General features: G+C 42.4%; 1 protein-coding gene across 10 annotated transcripts in view; it reads right to left on the bottom strand.

The window, feature by feature from the left end:
• BCAS3 (BCAS3 microtubule associated cell migration factor) overlaps nucleotides 1–17,030 on the bottom strand; it is a 727,466-nt gene that overhangs the window by 679,228 nt on the left and 31,208 nt on the right. For all 10 annotated transcript variants that reach the window (XM_055257582.2, XM_055257584.2, XM_055257583.2 and 7 more), the window contains exon 5: nucleotides 11,496–11,602. In XM_055257582.2, the coding sequence (XP_055113557.1) occupies nucleotides 11,496–11,602 (107 nt within the window). The remainder of the gene's footprint in view (nucleotides 1–11,495; nucleotides 11,603–17,030) is intronic.

Below are 17,030 nucleotides of genomic sequence, written 5' to 3'. Positions count from 1 at the left end.
TCTGTATCCACATGGGATTGGTTCCAGAATCCCTGTAGACACCAAAACCTCCAATGCTTAAGTCCCTTTTATAAAATGGCATGGTATCTGCACATAACCTATGCATATAAAACCTATGCACATCCTCCTATATACTTTAAATCATCTCTAAATTACTTACAATACCTAATATAATGTGCTATATAAATAGCTATATTGTCATTTTTATTTGTGTTATTTTTTATTGTTGAATTATTTTTTACTTTTTTCCCAAATATTTTCTATCCATATTGACTGACTCCACGTATTCAGAATCCATGGATACCCAGGGCCAACTGCATACTGTTTCACACAATACAACTGCCATATTTTAGGTGATGTAATAAATATATTCTCCATTTTTTTTTAGAAAAAATTATGCATTTCAAAAGAAGATAAGACGCTGGGCGCAGTGGCTCACGCCTGTAATCCCAGCACTGTGGAGGCCAAGGCAGGAGGATCACTTGAGCTCAAAAGTTCAAGATCAGCCTGGGCAACATGGCATAACCCCATCTCTACAAAAAAATATATATATACAAAAATCAGTTGGGCATGGTGGTGCACACCTGTGATCCCAGCTACTCGGGAGGCTGAGGTGAGGGAATCGCTTGAGCCCAGGAGATTGAAGCCATGATTGCACTACTGCACTCCAGCCTGGGTGACAGAGCAAGACTATGTCTCAAAAAGAAAAGAAAAGAAAACTAAGTTGCCATTTAAACAGATAGCAAAAAGTATGCGAAAATATTAGAAGACTTTTACCACTGAAACGTTAAGTGAGAACCCTTTATTACTTATAAGACAATATGCTACACAATTTTTGCTTTAAATGATTTTTAACACAGCGTAAGTCTAATAATCAAATTCTATTTCTGCTAAAATGATGCCATCTTTCATACTAAGCAGCACCGGTCCCCAGGTCAAGACTCTGGAAACATCTTTAACTTTCTTCTCTTCTAAATGTCTAACCACTTACCATGGTTTTTGGTAATCCTCTCACAACAACAAACTTAGTTCAGGCTCACAACAACTAACATTTAGACAGTGTTGAAATTCACTCCTAACTGGCCTTATAACCTTTTCTTTTCTCCTGCTATTCATCCCACTGCAACCACAAAATCAATATTACAGACAGATTTTGGAATGTATGTTACCAAAAGATTCTCAACGAGTCCAAATTATTATGGCTGAAAGAGTAAGTCCAACTCCTCATCCTGCAATTCAAATCTCCTCCTTGAAAATTCTGTATCTTATTCTCATGACTACAAAGAATATATAATGCTAAAATGAATGTTAATAATCACAGAAATGTTATTTGTGTGAAATAAAATAATACATGATTGCATGTCTAAACATACTCATCAAAAACTCTTTCTCCAACTGGATGTCTTGATGATAGTGTTTTTCAAACTGTTTGTCATAAAACACCAATTATTTTTTGATTTTTCTAAAAGTTGGCACAAATGATACTTCTGTAAACTATATACATATGTTTGGATAGTGTGCACTGGCAAATACTACAGGTTTCGAAAGGCTTACTCTCATTTTCTGCACTTTACCTTTTTGCTGCCAATAACAAACAATTCACTATCACCAGTTCAGGGACCAGCAACAGTCTACAGTTCACACATTTAAAACCAAACTCACTACCTTTCCACCCAAATCTGCTCCTCACATACCCTTTCTTATTTTTAAAAGTGATATTACCTGTATTCAAAATCCTCCAATGGCTTCTACAACTAAGTTTTTTTGTTTGTTTGTTTTTGTTTTTTTGAGACGGAGTCTCCCTCTGTCACCCAGGCTGGAGTAAAGTGGCGCGATCTTGGCCCACTGCAAGCTCCACCTCCTGGGTTCACGCCATTCTCCTGCCTCAGCCTCCCAAGTAGCTGGGACTATAGCCGCCCGTCACCACACCTGGCTAATTTTTTTGTATTTTTTGTAGTTTTAGTAGAGACTGCGTTTCGCCATGTTAGCCAGGAGGGTCTCGATCTCCTGGCCTCATGATCCGCCCGCCTCAGCCTCCCAACATGCTGAGATTACAGGCATGAGCCACAGCACCCAGCCTACAACTAAATTTTTTAATGGGCAAAAAAATTATACAAATAATTGCTAAAATATATACAAATGGCCAAGAAACATGAAAAAGTACTCCACATTATTAGTCATCAGGGAAATGGTAATGCTAAGTGAATCCTCAAGGTAACACCTACCAAAATAGTTAAAATTTAAAAGATCACAAAAATCCGCCAGGCATGGCAGCATGTGCCTGTAATCCCAACTACTCAGGAGGCTGAGGCATGAGAATCGACTGAACCCATGAGGTAAAGGCTGCAGTGAGCAAAGATCGCACCACTGCCCTCCAGCCTGGGCAATAGAGTGAGACTCTGTCTAAAAAAAAACTAACCAAATATTGAACTCTAGTTAATTATATGCATGCAAAAGTAGTTAGGGGAAAGCATGTTGATATTTGCATTTCCTCTGAAATGCAATGAATAAGATGGATATGAGACAAAGCACAGTAGACAGCTGTATGAACCCCTTCTGGTTCTGAGGGTTGCCTAAAAAAAAACTGGAAAAAAAAAAAGAAAGTATAGTAAAATTTTAAGGGTATACTCTAGTTGAGGGGTCTCCCCAATCCCTGGGCCAGGTACTGGTTAGGAACCAGGCCTCACAGCAGGAGGTGAGAAGCAGGCAAGCAAAAGCGAAGCTTCATCTGTATTTACAGCTGCTCTCCACCGTGCACATGACTGCCTAAGCTCTGCCTCTTGTCAGGTCAGCAGCAGCATTAGATTCTCATAGGCGTGCGAACCCTAACGTGAACTGCGCGTGTGAAGGGTCTAGGCTGTATACTCCTTATGAGAATCTAATGTCTGATGATCTGTCACTGTCTCCCATCACCCACAGATGGGACCATCTAGCTGTGGGAAAGCAAGCTCAGGGCTCCCTCTGATTCTACATTATGGTGAGTTGTATAATTATTTCATTGTATATTACAATGCAATTATAATAGAAATAAAGTGAACAATAAATTTACTGTGCTTGAATCATACTGAAACTATCCCCACTCCGTGGAAAAACTGTCTTCCACAAAACCGGTCCCTGGTGCCAAAAAGGTTGGGGACTGCTGCTCTAGATGGAGGGTATAAGTAATTTTCACTGTAAAAGTCCAACTTTGCTCTATATTTGAAATTTTAGATGTCCTTACAAGGGCGAAAACGAAGCCCTAGCCAACTGCCAACTCTTGGACATAATCTCTTATTCTTTGCTTTGCTCCCCTAACTCCAGCTAAACTGCCTCATTGCTGTTCTTAAATATAAGAAACATATTCTGCCAGGCATGGTGGCTCACACCTGTAATCCCAGCACTTTGGGAGGCCCAGGAAGGCAGATCACTTGAGGTCAGGGGTTCAAGACCAGCCTGGACAACATGGCAAAACCCTGACTCTACTAAAAACACAAAAAGTACCCAGGTGTGGTGGTGCATCCCTGTAGTCCCAGCTACTTGGGAGGCTGAGGCAAGAGAATCACTTGAACCTGCGAGACAGAGGTTGCAGTGAGCCGAAACCATGCCACTGCATTCCAGCCTGGGCGACACAGAGAGACTCTGTCTCAAAAAAAAAAAAAAAAAAACAGAAGAAGAAATGAAAAAGAAAGAAACATATTCTGCACCACAGAGTGTTTGTACTGGCTTGGAGTGTTCCTCCCTCAAATACCCATACAGATAACTTCACACCACGACGTCACTGCGTCTTTGAGAGGCTTTCTCAGACCATTGTATATAAAAGAGCAACCCACAGCAACAACCACCACCCTACCATAACATCTATCACCATCTAACATGATAAATATTTATTATCTATCTTCCCCACCTACCAGAATAGAAATTCCACAAAGAGAATGACTTTGTTTTGTTCAGTGTTGTCCCAGCACCTTCAACACAGTCTGGCATATAATAGACAATTAATAAATCTTTGCTGAGTGAAAGAATTAATAAATGTATGGGATAAGTACAACTGACATGACTGTAAAAGAATGTAATTTGGAAAATCTATTAGGAGCCTTACTTTTATTGATCTCTCCAAATTATATGACCATAAAGATATTTATCTCAATATTCTTCTTCCTTTTTTTTTTTTGAGAGGGTCTTGCTCTGTCACCCAGGCTGGCGTGCAGTGGCGCACAGGTCACTGCAGCCTCGATCTCCTAGATTCAACTGATCCCCCTGTTTCAGCCCTAATTTTTGTAGTTTTGATGAGATGGGGTTTCGCCCAAGCTGCTCTTAAACTCCTGGCCTCAAGCGATACACCACCCTCAGCCTCCCAAAATGTTGGGATTATAGGCATAAGCCACCATGCCCAGCTACAATGCTCTTTAAAGAAAAAAAATTTAAGAAATCTAAATCAATTTCTAACTATGGAGAAAAGAACGCTTTCATCTCAGAGCCTCTGTTTAGTGTTTATTGTTCCAGTCTTACCCTAAGTATTTTTTAGCTTATATGTCACTTCCTCGTCATAACATGTCATACTTTTTCCATATTACAACTTAAGTTGTATATTCATTTATTTTTATTTAAATCTCTCCCTCCTACTAGCTCCATGACAGCAAAGACCACATCTAATGTGCTCACCCCTGTATATCCCAGACATGCGCTGAACAAATGAACACCATTTAAATCTTCATAGTTCGTGGCTGGGCGTGGTGGCTCACGCCTATATTCCCAGCACTTTGGGAGGCCAAGGCGGGCAGAGCACAAGGTCAGGAGCTCGAGACCAGCTTGACCAACACAGTGAAACCTCATCTCTACTAAAAATACAAAAATTAGCTGGGTGTGGTGGCGCGTGCCCGTAATTCAAGCTACTCAGGAGGCTGAGGCAGGAAAATTGCTTGAAACTGGGAGGCAGAGGCTGCAGTGAGCCGAGATCACGCCACTGCACTCTAGCCTGGGTGGCAGAGCAAGACTCCGTCTCAAAAAAAATAAATAAAAAATAACTTTGTAGTTCATGGCACCAATCAATCTAAAACTGAGAGAAAAAAACTTCAAGAAGTATGATATTTTGAGGTGGGGTGTGGTGGCTCATACCTGTAATCCCAGCACTTTGGGAGGCTGAGGCAGGCAGATCACTTGAGGTTAGGAGTTCAAGACTGGCCAATATGGTGAAACCCCATCTCTACTAAAAATACAAAAATTAACCAGGTATGGTGGCGTGTGCCTGTAATCCCAACTACTCAGGAGGCTGAGGCAGGAGAATCGCTTGAACCCAGGAGGCGGAGGTTGCAGTGAGCTGAGATTGTGCCACTGCACTCCAGCCTGAGTGTCACAGAGAGACTCCATCTCAAAATAAAAAATAAATAAGAAGTATGATATTTTGAAATAGTTGAAATAAATACTAAAATGACAATAACTACTAGATTTGAAAGAGTGACAAAAGGCAGAGTATACACGTTGGGAGGTCGAGGCAGGCAGATCACTTGAAGTCAGGAGTTTGAAACCAGCCTGGCCAACATGGTGAAACCCCGTCTCTATGAAAAATACAAAACAATTAGCCAAGTGTGTTGGCACACACCTGTAATCCCAGCTACTTGGGAGGCTGAGACAGGAGAACTACTTGAACCCCGGAGGTGGAGGCTGCAGTGAGCCAGGATCACACTACTGCACTCCAGTCTGAGCCGCAGAGCAAGACTCTGTCTCAAAAAAAAAAAGAAAAGAGTACAGAACTTCATTTTTTTCATATTTGAATCTCACAAAACTATTTGGTTTTTAAAATATATACAAAGATCATTTTGATTTTTTTAATTAAGAATTTTAAGCAAGAAAGCGTATATTTACCTCACCAAAAAAGAGTCAATAACATTGTTAGGGATGGTTGGGAAACGGGGTTGTTTATCTGGAACGCCAACATAACAGTCATTCTATGTTACATCTGGTGTATTGAAAGAAGGGCTCTGATAGCTCAGGAAAGCTAAGAAAGCTGGTGTCATATACAAAGCAGTAGAGATTGGGCAGTAAACCACTGCACAGTTCTGCTTTTGAGCTGACTCTAATTAATGATATTCCTAGACATCATCTAAGTTCCATTCACATCTACACACTTCAATAGACAATTTTTTAAAATGTTTAACCAGGATATGCTTATTTTCTTAACCTGAGACTCTCAGGTGGGACAGTTTTGTCTTTCTTTTTGAGACAGAGTCTCACTCTGTCACCCAGGCAAGAGTACCGTGGTGCAATCTTGGCTCACTGCAACCTCCGCCTCCTGGGTTCAAGCAATTCTCCTGCCTCAGCCTCCCAAGTAGCTGGGATTACAGGTGCCTGCCACCATTTTTGTATTTTTAGTAGAGACAGAGTTTCACCATGTTGGCTAGGATGGTCTCAAACTCTTGACCTTGCTTGCCTTGGCCTCCAAAGTGCTGGGATTACAGACATGAGCCACCGTGGGACAGTTATATTAAACTCAACAAGAGGGAGTCCTGAGCATATACTAGAAGCAAAAACTAAGCTAAGGTTTGGACAGGGGTTGATTTTCTGCCCACCTACACTTACTCAAAAGCAAATACATGGCCAGGCATGATGGCTTACATCTGTAATCCCAGTGGTTTGGGAGGTCCTGGCAGGAGGACTGCCTGAGGCCAGGAGTTCAAGACCAATCTGGGCGACATAGTGAGATTTCATCTCTATTTTTAAAAAGCAGGCCAGGCACAGTAGCTTACACCTGTAATCCCAGCACTTTGGGAGGCCAAGGCAGGTAGATCACTTGAGGTCAGGAGTTTGAAACCAGCCTGGCCAACATGGTGAAACCCCATCTCTACTAAAAAAAATACAAAAATTAGCCTGGCATGGTGGCTCACACCTGTAGTTCCAGCTACTCGGGAGGCTGAGACATGAAAATCACTTGAACCCGGGAGGCAGAGGTTGCAGTGAGCCGAAATCACCCCTCTGCACTCCAGCCTGGGCAACAGAGTGAGACTCAGTCTCAAAAACAAACAAACAAACAAACAAGCAAAGCAAATGCAAATACAATTGTCCATCAGCATCTGTCGGGGATTGGTTCCACAAACCACCCATGAATACCAAAGTCCAACATGCTCAAGTCCTTTACATAAAATGGCATAGTATTTGCATACAACCTTTACACATCCTCTCATATACTTTAAGTCATCTCTTAATTACTTATAATACCTAGTACAATGTAAATGCTATGTAAATAATTGTTACACTGCATTGTTTAGGAAATAATGACAAGAAAGAAAACTCTATACATGTTCAGTACAGACACATCCATCCTTTTTTTTAATTCCAAATATTTTCAATCCACAGTTGGTTGAATCTGCAGATGTGCAACACACGTATATAGAGGGCCAATCGTATGAACTACAGACTATAAGGAGTCATTTTTTTCTAGGTTGGCCAACATAGGCTCACCACTGTCTAGTATATATGCTCATTGAATGAATAATGGTTATAAGTTTCAGAAGGGTTCTGACAGAGTAATGGCTAACAGAGTAAAACGTAAAAGATAATTATGAGTATTTGAAGGTACATCCTAATCTTTTACAAATGAAAACACTGGGGCTCAGAAAACGATATTCCAAATTCTGGCATTTTGGCATGCTGAGCATTTTGAGCTAAAGGAAATTAAAAGGCCTCAGAAGTCCTCAGAACCAAGGACTTTCTGGTGTTCTCCTGCTTCTCCCTCACAAGCACAAGTTCCCTTTCTAAAGTTCCCTTTCCTGAAGCTCTTCTAGAAGGAACACAATTGCCTCCCTCTCCCCTTTCTGAAATTTCTTCAACCAGAGAAGATTAATCTCAAATTGCAGGAAGGAAAACCAAGAAATGACACCACACCTAGACAGACTTTGTCACAGGCCATCATCTCTGCTCAGGTCCCACTTCCCAAGAGAATCACTTAGAAACGATTTTCTGCTCTTTGGGCCCATTCAACTTTCCTGATAATTATTTACTAACTCTCAAAATTGACTACATTCCTCCATCTCCTTCTCCCCTATGAAGAGAGCACTATGTAAGCTTCAGCCATCTGGCCCTTCTTTGAGTCTCATATTTTATGTGGCTCCCGTGCATGTGTATGCTTTTTCTCCTGTTAATCTATTGTCAACTTATTTCGGAGGGAGAGGGGATAATTCCCTTCACCTCTACAAAAACTAAACCTAAACTACAAAACTATTCACATGTCATATCTTTAGCAATCACATTTGAAAAGTGATGAAGTATAGCTCTTAGATCATGGGCTTTGAATTTGAATTTAGACAGAACTAGGTTTAAATTCTAGTTCCACCTCTTAAAAGCAGTGTGACCTTACCACCTGTAAGACAAGGTAACTCCTACATTAGATGAGATAATATGTATATAAACCTCTTTGACCATAATGAGAGCTCAATGAAACATAAGAAGCTTATTTTCCCAGATTGTCTTTTTTTTTTTTTTCCTTCCTGAGACAAGGTCTCACTCTGTCACCCAGGCTAGAGTGCAGTGGCATAATCATGGCTCACTGCAGCCTCAACTTCCCAGGCTCAGGCAATCCTCCTGCCTCATCCTCCTGAGCAGCTGGAACCACAGGTGCTTGCCACTACGCCTGGCTAATTTTTTAAAATTTTTTGTAGAGACAAGGTCTCACTATGTGTTTTTGTTTTTGTTTTTGTTTTGAGACAGGGTCTCACTGTGTCGCCCAGGCTGGAGTGCAGTGGCAGAATCTTGGCTCAATGTAACCACCACCTCCCGGGTTCAAGCGATTCTCCTGCCTCAGCCTCCAGAGTAGCTGGGATTACAGACATGTGCCATCACGCCTGGCTAATTTTTTTTTTTTATTTTTAGTAGAGATGGGGTTTCACCATGTTGGTCAGGCTGGTCTCGAACTCCTGACCTCAAATGATCTGCCTGCCTTGGCCTCCCAAAGTACTGGGATTACAGGCATGAGCCACCGCACCCGGCTGGTCTCACTGTGCTGCCCAGGTTAGTCTCAAACTGCTGGCCTCAAGTGATCCTCCTGCCTCAGCCTCCCAAAGTGCTGGGATTACAAACATCAGCCTCTACACTAGGCCCTAATTCATGAAATAGTGGTACTACAACAATATACAATTGGCCAAAGAAAATTCCATCAAAAAAAATTATTCAAGTCTCTCAAAATATAATCTAGGCATAAGGAGAAATAAAGACCTCAATTACTCAAAGATAAACAGAAATTAACTTTAAACTATTAAAATTAATACCCCTAATTATAACAAAAACAAGTGGGCAGTTAAAACAACCTGAATACCACCAAAGGAATGTGTTCAATCCAGTCAACACCCTTAATCACACAGGCTCAACCCTCTTGTTAAAGGTATAACTTCCTCTTTGTCTTCAATACTGTCAACACACAGCATAATGAAGCAAAATGTAGTCTCTATTAATAAGAAAAAGTTACATTTACAAAACCCTTTTGTTTTATCACAACCTAGAAATATTTCTCTCCATAAGAAAAAAAAAACACTGCCAAATTTTAAGTACTTTCTCCATGCCTTTGGAACAATACCGAAATTACAAAGAACATTGTGGGACCTTGAAAAATGTCAACTACACTTCCCAAAAGGCAAAAGAAAAAGAATACTTCTAATTTCATGACATACCAGCATGATTCTTCTATCTCCACAAAGTAAAGCCAAGTTTAAAGAAAAAAAAAACCCACATCTTAGATACTTAATAATATGATAATTATAAGAATAGAATTGGCCAGGCACAGTGGCTCATGACTGTAATGCCCACACTTTAGGAGGCCAAGTAGGAGGATCACTTGAACCCAGGAGTTTGAGACCAGCCTGGGCAACACATTAGGACCCTGTCTCCATTAAAAAGTGTTAAAAATTAGCTGGGTGTGGTGGCACGTGCCTGTAATCCCAGCTACTCCAGAGGCTGAGGCGGGAGGATCGTTTGAGTCCAGGATGTGGAGGATAGAGTGAATGACAATCATGCCACTGCCCTCGAGCCTGGGCGACAAAGTGAGATCCTGTCTCAAAAAAAAAAAAAAGAAAAAAGAACAGAATGGAACACCAAAAATAAACATTTGTTTAACTTAAAAAATGTTGGCCAGGCACGGTGGCTCACACCTATAATCCCAGTACTTTGGGAGGCCAAGGCGGGCGGATCACGAGGTCAGGAGATTGAGATCATCCTGGATAACACAGTGAAACCCCGTCTCTACTAAAAACACAAAAAATTAGCTGGGCGTGGTGGTGCCGCCTATAGTCCCAGCTACTTGGGAGGCTGAGGCAGGAGAATGGCATTAACCTGGGAGGCAGAGCTTGCAGTGAGCCGAGATTGCGCCACTGCACTCCAGCCTGGGCAACAGAGTAAGACTCCGTCTCAAAAAAAAAAAAAAAAAAAGTTAAAGAATTGAAAGGTGAATGTGCTTGTTCCTTAGTAATTCTTAGACTACTGAGGTCAAATTCTATACTTGAGAATATCATGACTTCCATTAAATCTGAGGTAATACATGTTTGCTTATACATCATTCAAGAAGCAACAATATCACCCAGAAGAAAAAGAGAAAAAAATTCTGGCTGAAACACACATACACATATACTCATGGGGCTTCAAACAAGTTTCCTGAATACATTTATTAAAGGTATAAATTCAACTTCCACTGGCCCAGAGCCTCCGACTGCAAAAGAATCATACAACAGAAGTCCTCTCATCTCAGCTGGGCACAGTGGCTCATGCCTGTAATCCCAGCATTTTGGGAGGCCAAGGTGGGAGGATTGCTTTAGCCCAGGACTTCAAGACCATCCTGAGCAATACAGCCAGACCCCATCTCAATCAAAAATAATAAGTCCACTCATCTACTGGAAGATAATTACTTAGATGATGCCAAATAATGAAATATAAGTGAAATAAGCCAAAATATGCAGTCTTTACTACATCTCAACAAATGCACTGCTCCCATGCCTCTTCTTCATTTAGGACATTTCATGTTTGGTCACCCAAAAAAGGCACATGTAGGAGTCCAAATGCAAAATAAGACCAATATTATGCAATGTAAAACATATATCAAAATTACAAATGCACTTAGCCTTTGACTCAGTAATTCCACTGAAAGGAATTTATCCTATAAAGATACACAGACAGGCTGGGTGCAGTGGCTCACGCCTGTAATTCCAACACTTTGGGAGGCCGAGGCAGGTGGATCACCTGAGGTCAGGAGTTTGAGACCAGCCTGGCCAACATGGCGAAACCCATCTCTACTAAAAATACAAAAATTACCTGGGTGTGGTGACACATGCCTGTAATCTCAGCTACTTGGGAGGCTGAGGCAGGAGAATCACTTGAACCTGCGAGGTGGAGGTTGCAGTGAGCTGAGATCGCACCACTGCATTCCAGCCTGGGCAAAAGAGTGAGACTCTGTCTCAAAAAAAAAAAAAGTACCTACAGATTTCACATAAGCTAACATGCTGGGAAGTATGTTTTAGGTATTCAACCACATGTGTACTTACAGGGACGCTCCAGATCTGCATTCCATCACTGTAGCCAATCATAATCAACAAAGGCGGTTCATTCCCAGTGCTATGTATTTCATGAAATTCCAGATTTCTTGATGTATCTGCATTAGAATTAAGTAACAAAGAAGCAAATTTAAAAGACATAATGGCAATCAAGAAAACAACTGTATTTCTTTAATGCCTGATTCAATCTTTACACCTGTCTAGAGACTATCCTCTCTTTGCTTCATAGCCAGAATTCTCAAAGTTGTCCATCCTGGCTATCTATTTCCTTATATATCTGTCATTCCTTGGCCCATTTCAACATAGCTTCTAGCCACACCATTTAAATAATATCAAACATTTAAGGAAAAAAAAAAAAAACAGGGCTGGGCATGGTGGCTTACACCTATAATCCCAGTATTTTGAGAGGACGAAGTAGAAGGATCACCTGAGGCCAGCAGTTCAAGACTAGCCTAGGCAACACAGCAAGATCCTGTCTCTATTTTTAAAAAATAGGCTGGGCCCAGTGGCTCACGTCTGTAATCTCAGCACTCTGGGAGGCTGGGGCAGGCAGATCATGAGGTCAGGAGTTCAAGACTAACCTGGCCAACATGGTGAAACCCCATCTCCACTAAAAACTACAAAAATTAGTCGGGTGTGGTGCCACGCCTGTAATCCCAGCTAACGGGGAGGCTGCGGCACGAGAATCTCTTGAACCCACGAGGCAGAGGTTGCAGTGAGCCAAGATTGTGCCACTGCACTCCAGCCTGGGCGACACAACAAGACTCCGTCTCAAAAATAATAATAATAATTATTATTAGCTGGGCTTGGTGGCACACACTTATAGTCCTAGATACTCTGGAGACTGAAGTGGAAGGAGCCTTTAAGCAAAATAATTCAAGGCTGCAGTGAGCTATGATGGCACCACTGTACTCCAGCTTGGGTGACAGGGTAAAGCCCTGGCTCTAAAAATAATAACATCAATTCTCCACAAACTTTTTTTTTTTTTTAATTAAGACAGAATCTCACTCTTTCATCCAGGCTGGAGTACAGTGGTGCCATCATAGCTCACTGCAGCCTCCACCTTCTATGCTCAGGTGATCCTCCCACCTCAGCCTCCCAAGCAGCTGGGACTACAGGCATATGCCATAATGCCCAGCTAATTTTTTGTAAATGTTTGTAGAGACAGGGTTTTGCCATGTTGCCAGGCTGGTCTCAAACTCCTGAGGTCAAGCAATCCACCTGCCTCAGCTTCCCAAAGTGCTGGGATTACAGGTATGAGCCATCACGTCCGGCCTTACACACTTTTCTAAAAAACAGAAGAGAAGGGAGTAAGTACCAACTCGTTCTGAGGCAACCAAAACCAGACTAAGAAATTACAAGAAAACTATACATCAATCCTCCTCATGAATGTACATATAAAAATACTTTACAAAGACTAGCAAATTGAATTCCACAATATAGAAAGGATAATCAATCACTAAAATATAGTGATTGATTATTTGTGGGTTTATCCCACAAATGTAAGATAGTTTAACATTGGAAAAATCAATTATAATTTGCCAACATTAACAGAATAAAGGCGAAAAATCATATGATCATTTCAATATATGTTAACAAAGCATTTGTTAAAATGCAATAGCTATTTTATTTTTAAAAACTCAGCAAATCAAGAATAAAGGATGTTTATGAAAATACTAAGCTAGGCCGGGTGCGGTGGCTCACACCTGTAATCCCAGCACTTTGGGAGGCTGAGGCGGGAAGATCACAAGGTCAGGAGATCGAGACCATCCTGGTTAACACAGTGAAACCCCGTCTCTACTAAAAATACAAAAAAAATTAGCCAGGCAAGGTGGCGGGTGCCTGTAGTCCCAGCTACTCGGGAGGCTGAGGCAGGAGAATGGCGTGAACCCCGGGGGGCGGAGCCTGCAGTGAGCCGAGATCGCACCACTGCACTCCAGCGTGGGCGACAGTGAGACTCCGTCTCAAAAAAAAAAGAAAATACTAAGCTAACATGATACTTATGGTAAAAGACTGACTGCTTCCTCCCTATGAGGCAGAACAAGACAAAGATGCCCAAACTTAAAACTTATATTCAACACTGTACTAGAGGCCCTAGACAGTGCAATTAGGAAAGAAAAATAAATGACGTAAAGATTGGAAGGGGAAAAGTACACTTGACCCTTGAACAATATGGAGGGTAGGGGTGCTGAGTACCCTCCATCTCCCAATGCAGTCAAAATCCACGTATAGACTGAGTAATCCCAGCACTTTGGGAGGCCAAGGTGGGCATACCGCTTGAGCCCAGGAGTTTGAGACCAGCCTGGGCAACATGGCAAAACCCCATCTCTACAAAAAATACAAAAATTGGCCAGGCGTGGTGGCTCACGCCTATAATCCCAGCACTTTGTTAGGCTGAGGCAGGCAGATCACCTGAGGTCGGGAATTCGAGACCAGCCTGACCAACATGGAGAAACCCAGTCTCTACTGAAAATACAAAATTAGCCGGGCATGGTGGTGCGTATGCCTGTAATCCCAGCTACTCGGGAGGCTGCAGCAGGAGAATGGCTTGAACCCAGGAGGCAGAGGTTGCAGTAAGCTGAGATCAAGCCATTGCACTCCAGCCTGGGCAACAAGAGCTTACTGCTGGCCAGAAGGCTTACTGTTAAAATAAACAGTCGATTAACATATATTTTGCATATGTTTTATATACTATATTCTTAGAATATACAGAAGAGAAAATATATTTACTATCCATAATGAAAGTGGATCATCAAAAAAAGTCTGCATCCTGCTGGGCACGGTAGCTCAGGCCTGTAATCCCAGCACTTTGGGAGGCTGAGGAGGGTAGATTACCTGAGTTCAGGAGTTCCAGACCAGCCTGGCCATCCTGGCCAACATGGTGAAACCCCATCTCTACTAAAAATACAAAAAATTAGCCGGTTGTGGTGGTGGGTGCCTGTAATCCCAGCTACTCAGGAGGCTGAGGCAGAAGAATTGCTTAAACCTGGGAGGTGGAGGTTGCAGTGAGCCAGGATCACACCACTGCACTCCAGCCTGGGCAACAAGAGCAAAACTCCATCTCCAAAAAAAAAAGTCTTCATCCTTGCCTTCACAGTGAGTAGGCTGAGGAAGAGGAAGAATAGGAGGGGTTGGTCATCTCCCTCAGGGGTAACAGAGGCAGAGGAGGTGGAGGAGGTGGAAGGGAAGGCAATAAGAGGCAGGCACACTCAGTATAACTTTATGGAAATATACTGTACCATCTCTCTGACATTTTTGCAAATTTCTCTAAAAATGTTTCTATACAGTACCAATCCTTCTTCCACCATTTGCTTTCATTTCAGTGCCAGTATTATAGAAAGATCTATGTCTAGGCCGGACGCGGTGGCTCACGCTTGTAATCCCAGCACTTTGGGAGGCCAAGGTGGGCGGATCACGAGGTCAGGAGATCGAGACCACGGTGAAACCCTGTCTCTACTAAAAACACAAAAAATTAGCCGGGCGTGGTGGCAGGCGCCTGTAGTCCCAGCTACTCGGAGAGGCTGAGGCAGGAGAATGGCGTGAACCCGGGAGGTGGAGCTTGCGGTGAGCCGAGATTGCGCCACTGCACTCCGGCCTGGGCGACAGAGCGAGACTCCGTCTCAAAAAAAAAAAAAGAAAGATCTATGTCTAAAAGAAGCCAAAAGTAGTCTTAAATAATTGGAAGCTTTCTGGCAGACTGTCTAACATCAATCTTCTGGCACTGTTTCCTCTACATCTTCTTCCTCATCATCTGGCACTGGTTTGGAAGCACTGAGCTCCATCAAGCTGTCTTCTCTTAACTTCTCTGGTGTGGTGTCTATTAGTTCTTGAATTTCTCCAAAACAGGTATCTTGAAATGCTTCACTTCTCATCTTTTTTGCCATATCTACAACTTCTTTCATGATTTTTTTTTTTCGAGACAAGTCTCTCTGTCACCCAAGCTGGAATGCAGTGGCATGATCTCAGCTCACTGAAACTCCACCTCCCAGGCTCAAGCAATTCTCATGCCTCAGCCTCCCAAGTAGCTGGGATTACAGGTGCCACCACGTCTGGATAATTTTTGTATTTTTAGTAGAGACAGGGTTTCGCCATGTTGGCCAGGCTGGTCTCAAACTCCTGACCGAAGGTGATCTGCCGGCCTGGGTCTCCCAAAGTGCTGGGATTACAGGGATGAGCCACCATGCCCGGCCCTCTTTCATGACTTTCTTGATGGTATCTATCGTAAATCCTGTAAGTCATGCAAAACATCTAGACAGTTTTCCCCAGCAGGAATTTATTGTTTCAAGCTTGCTGACTTTCATGGTTATTTCTGTAACACTGATGGCACCTTCGATGGTGTGATCCTTCCACACTTTCCTGATGTTCTATCAGGGTTCTCTTTCACAGAGTTGACAATCCTTTCCATAGAGTATCATGTGTGGTGAGCCTTAAAAGGTCCGTGTGACCCTTTGATCTAGAGGCCCAACAACAAGATAGAGACACCGTGTCTGGGGGCAAGTAGACCACTTCCATACCTTTGGTGTTGAATTCATGACATTTCAGGTGGCCACGGGCACTGTGCAATATCAATAAAATTTTTTTTTTTTTTGAGACTGAGTCTCACTCTGTCTCCCAGGTTGGAGTGCAGTGGCACGATCTCAGCTAACTGTAACCTCTGCCTGCCTGGTTCAAGCCATTCTCCTGCCTCAGCCTCCTGAGTAGCTGGGATTATAGGCACGCACCACCATGCCCGGCTAACTTTTGTACTAGTAGAGACGGGGTATCACCATGTTGGCCAGGCTGGTCTCGAACTCCTGACCTCAAGTGATCCACCCACCTCGGCCCCCCAAAGTGCTGGGATTACAGGCGTGAAGCACTGCATCCAGCCTCAGAAAAAACTTTAAAAGGCAGTCTCTTACTGGCCAGGTACTTCCTGACTTTGGGAACAAGCATCAATGGAGCCAATCCAGAAAAAGGGTTCCCATTGTCTAGGTTTTCTTGTTGTACAATGACAAGACCAGCAGCTGCTGTTTATCTTTTCCCTCCAAGGCTCGGGGGCCAGCAGCATTATAGATAAGGACAGTCCTGACTATCAACTTGGCTGCATTTGCACAAAACAATAGAGTTAGTCTATCCCTTCCTGGCCTTAATTCCGGGTGTGCACTTCTCTTCCTTACTAATAAATGTCTTTTGTGGCATTATTTTCCCAGAATAGGGCACTTCTGTCAGCATTAAAAAACTCGTTCAGGCAGACAACCTTTCTCCTCAATGATTTTCTTAATGGTATCTGGGAACTCCCCTGCTGCCCCTTGGTCGGCAGAAGTTGCTTCTTTTTATCTTGACATTTTTTAAACCAAACTTCTTTCTACAATTATCAAACCACCCTTTTCTGGCATTAAATTCTCCAGTTTTAGATTTTTCACCTTCCTTTTGCTTTAGGTTGTCATATAATGACTTCGCTTTTTCTCAAATCATATTAGAGTCTATAGGTCTTTCTTATAGCATCCTGCACCCATGTAAAAGCTGCATTTATTTTAATTAATTTTT

This window comes from Symphalangus syndactylus, chromosome 20 (assembly GCF_028878055.3).
Source record: "Symphalangus syndactylus isolate Jambi chromosome 20, NHGRI_mSymSyn1-v2.1_pri, whole genome shotgun sequence".
NCBI lineage: Eukaryota > Metazoa > Chordata > Mammalia > Primates > Hylobatidae > Symphalangus > Symphalangus syndactylus.
Note: the sequence above shows the minus strand (reverse complement) of the source record. Positions and strands in the feature narration are given on the sequence as shown.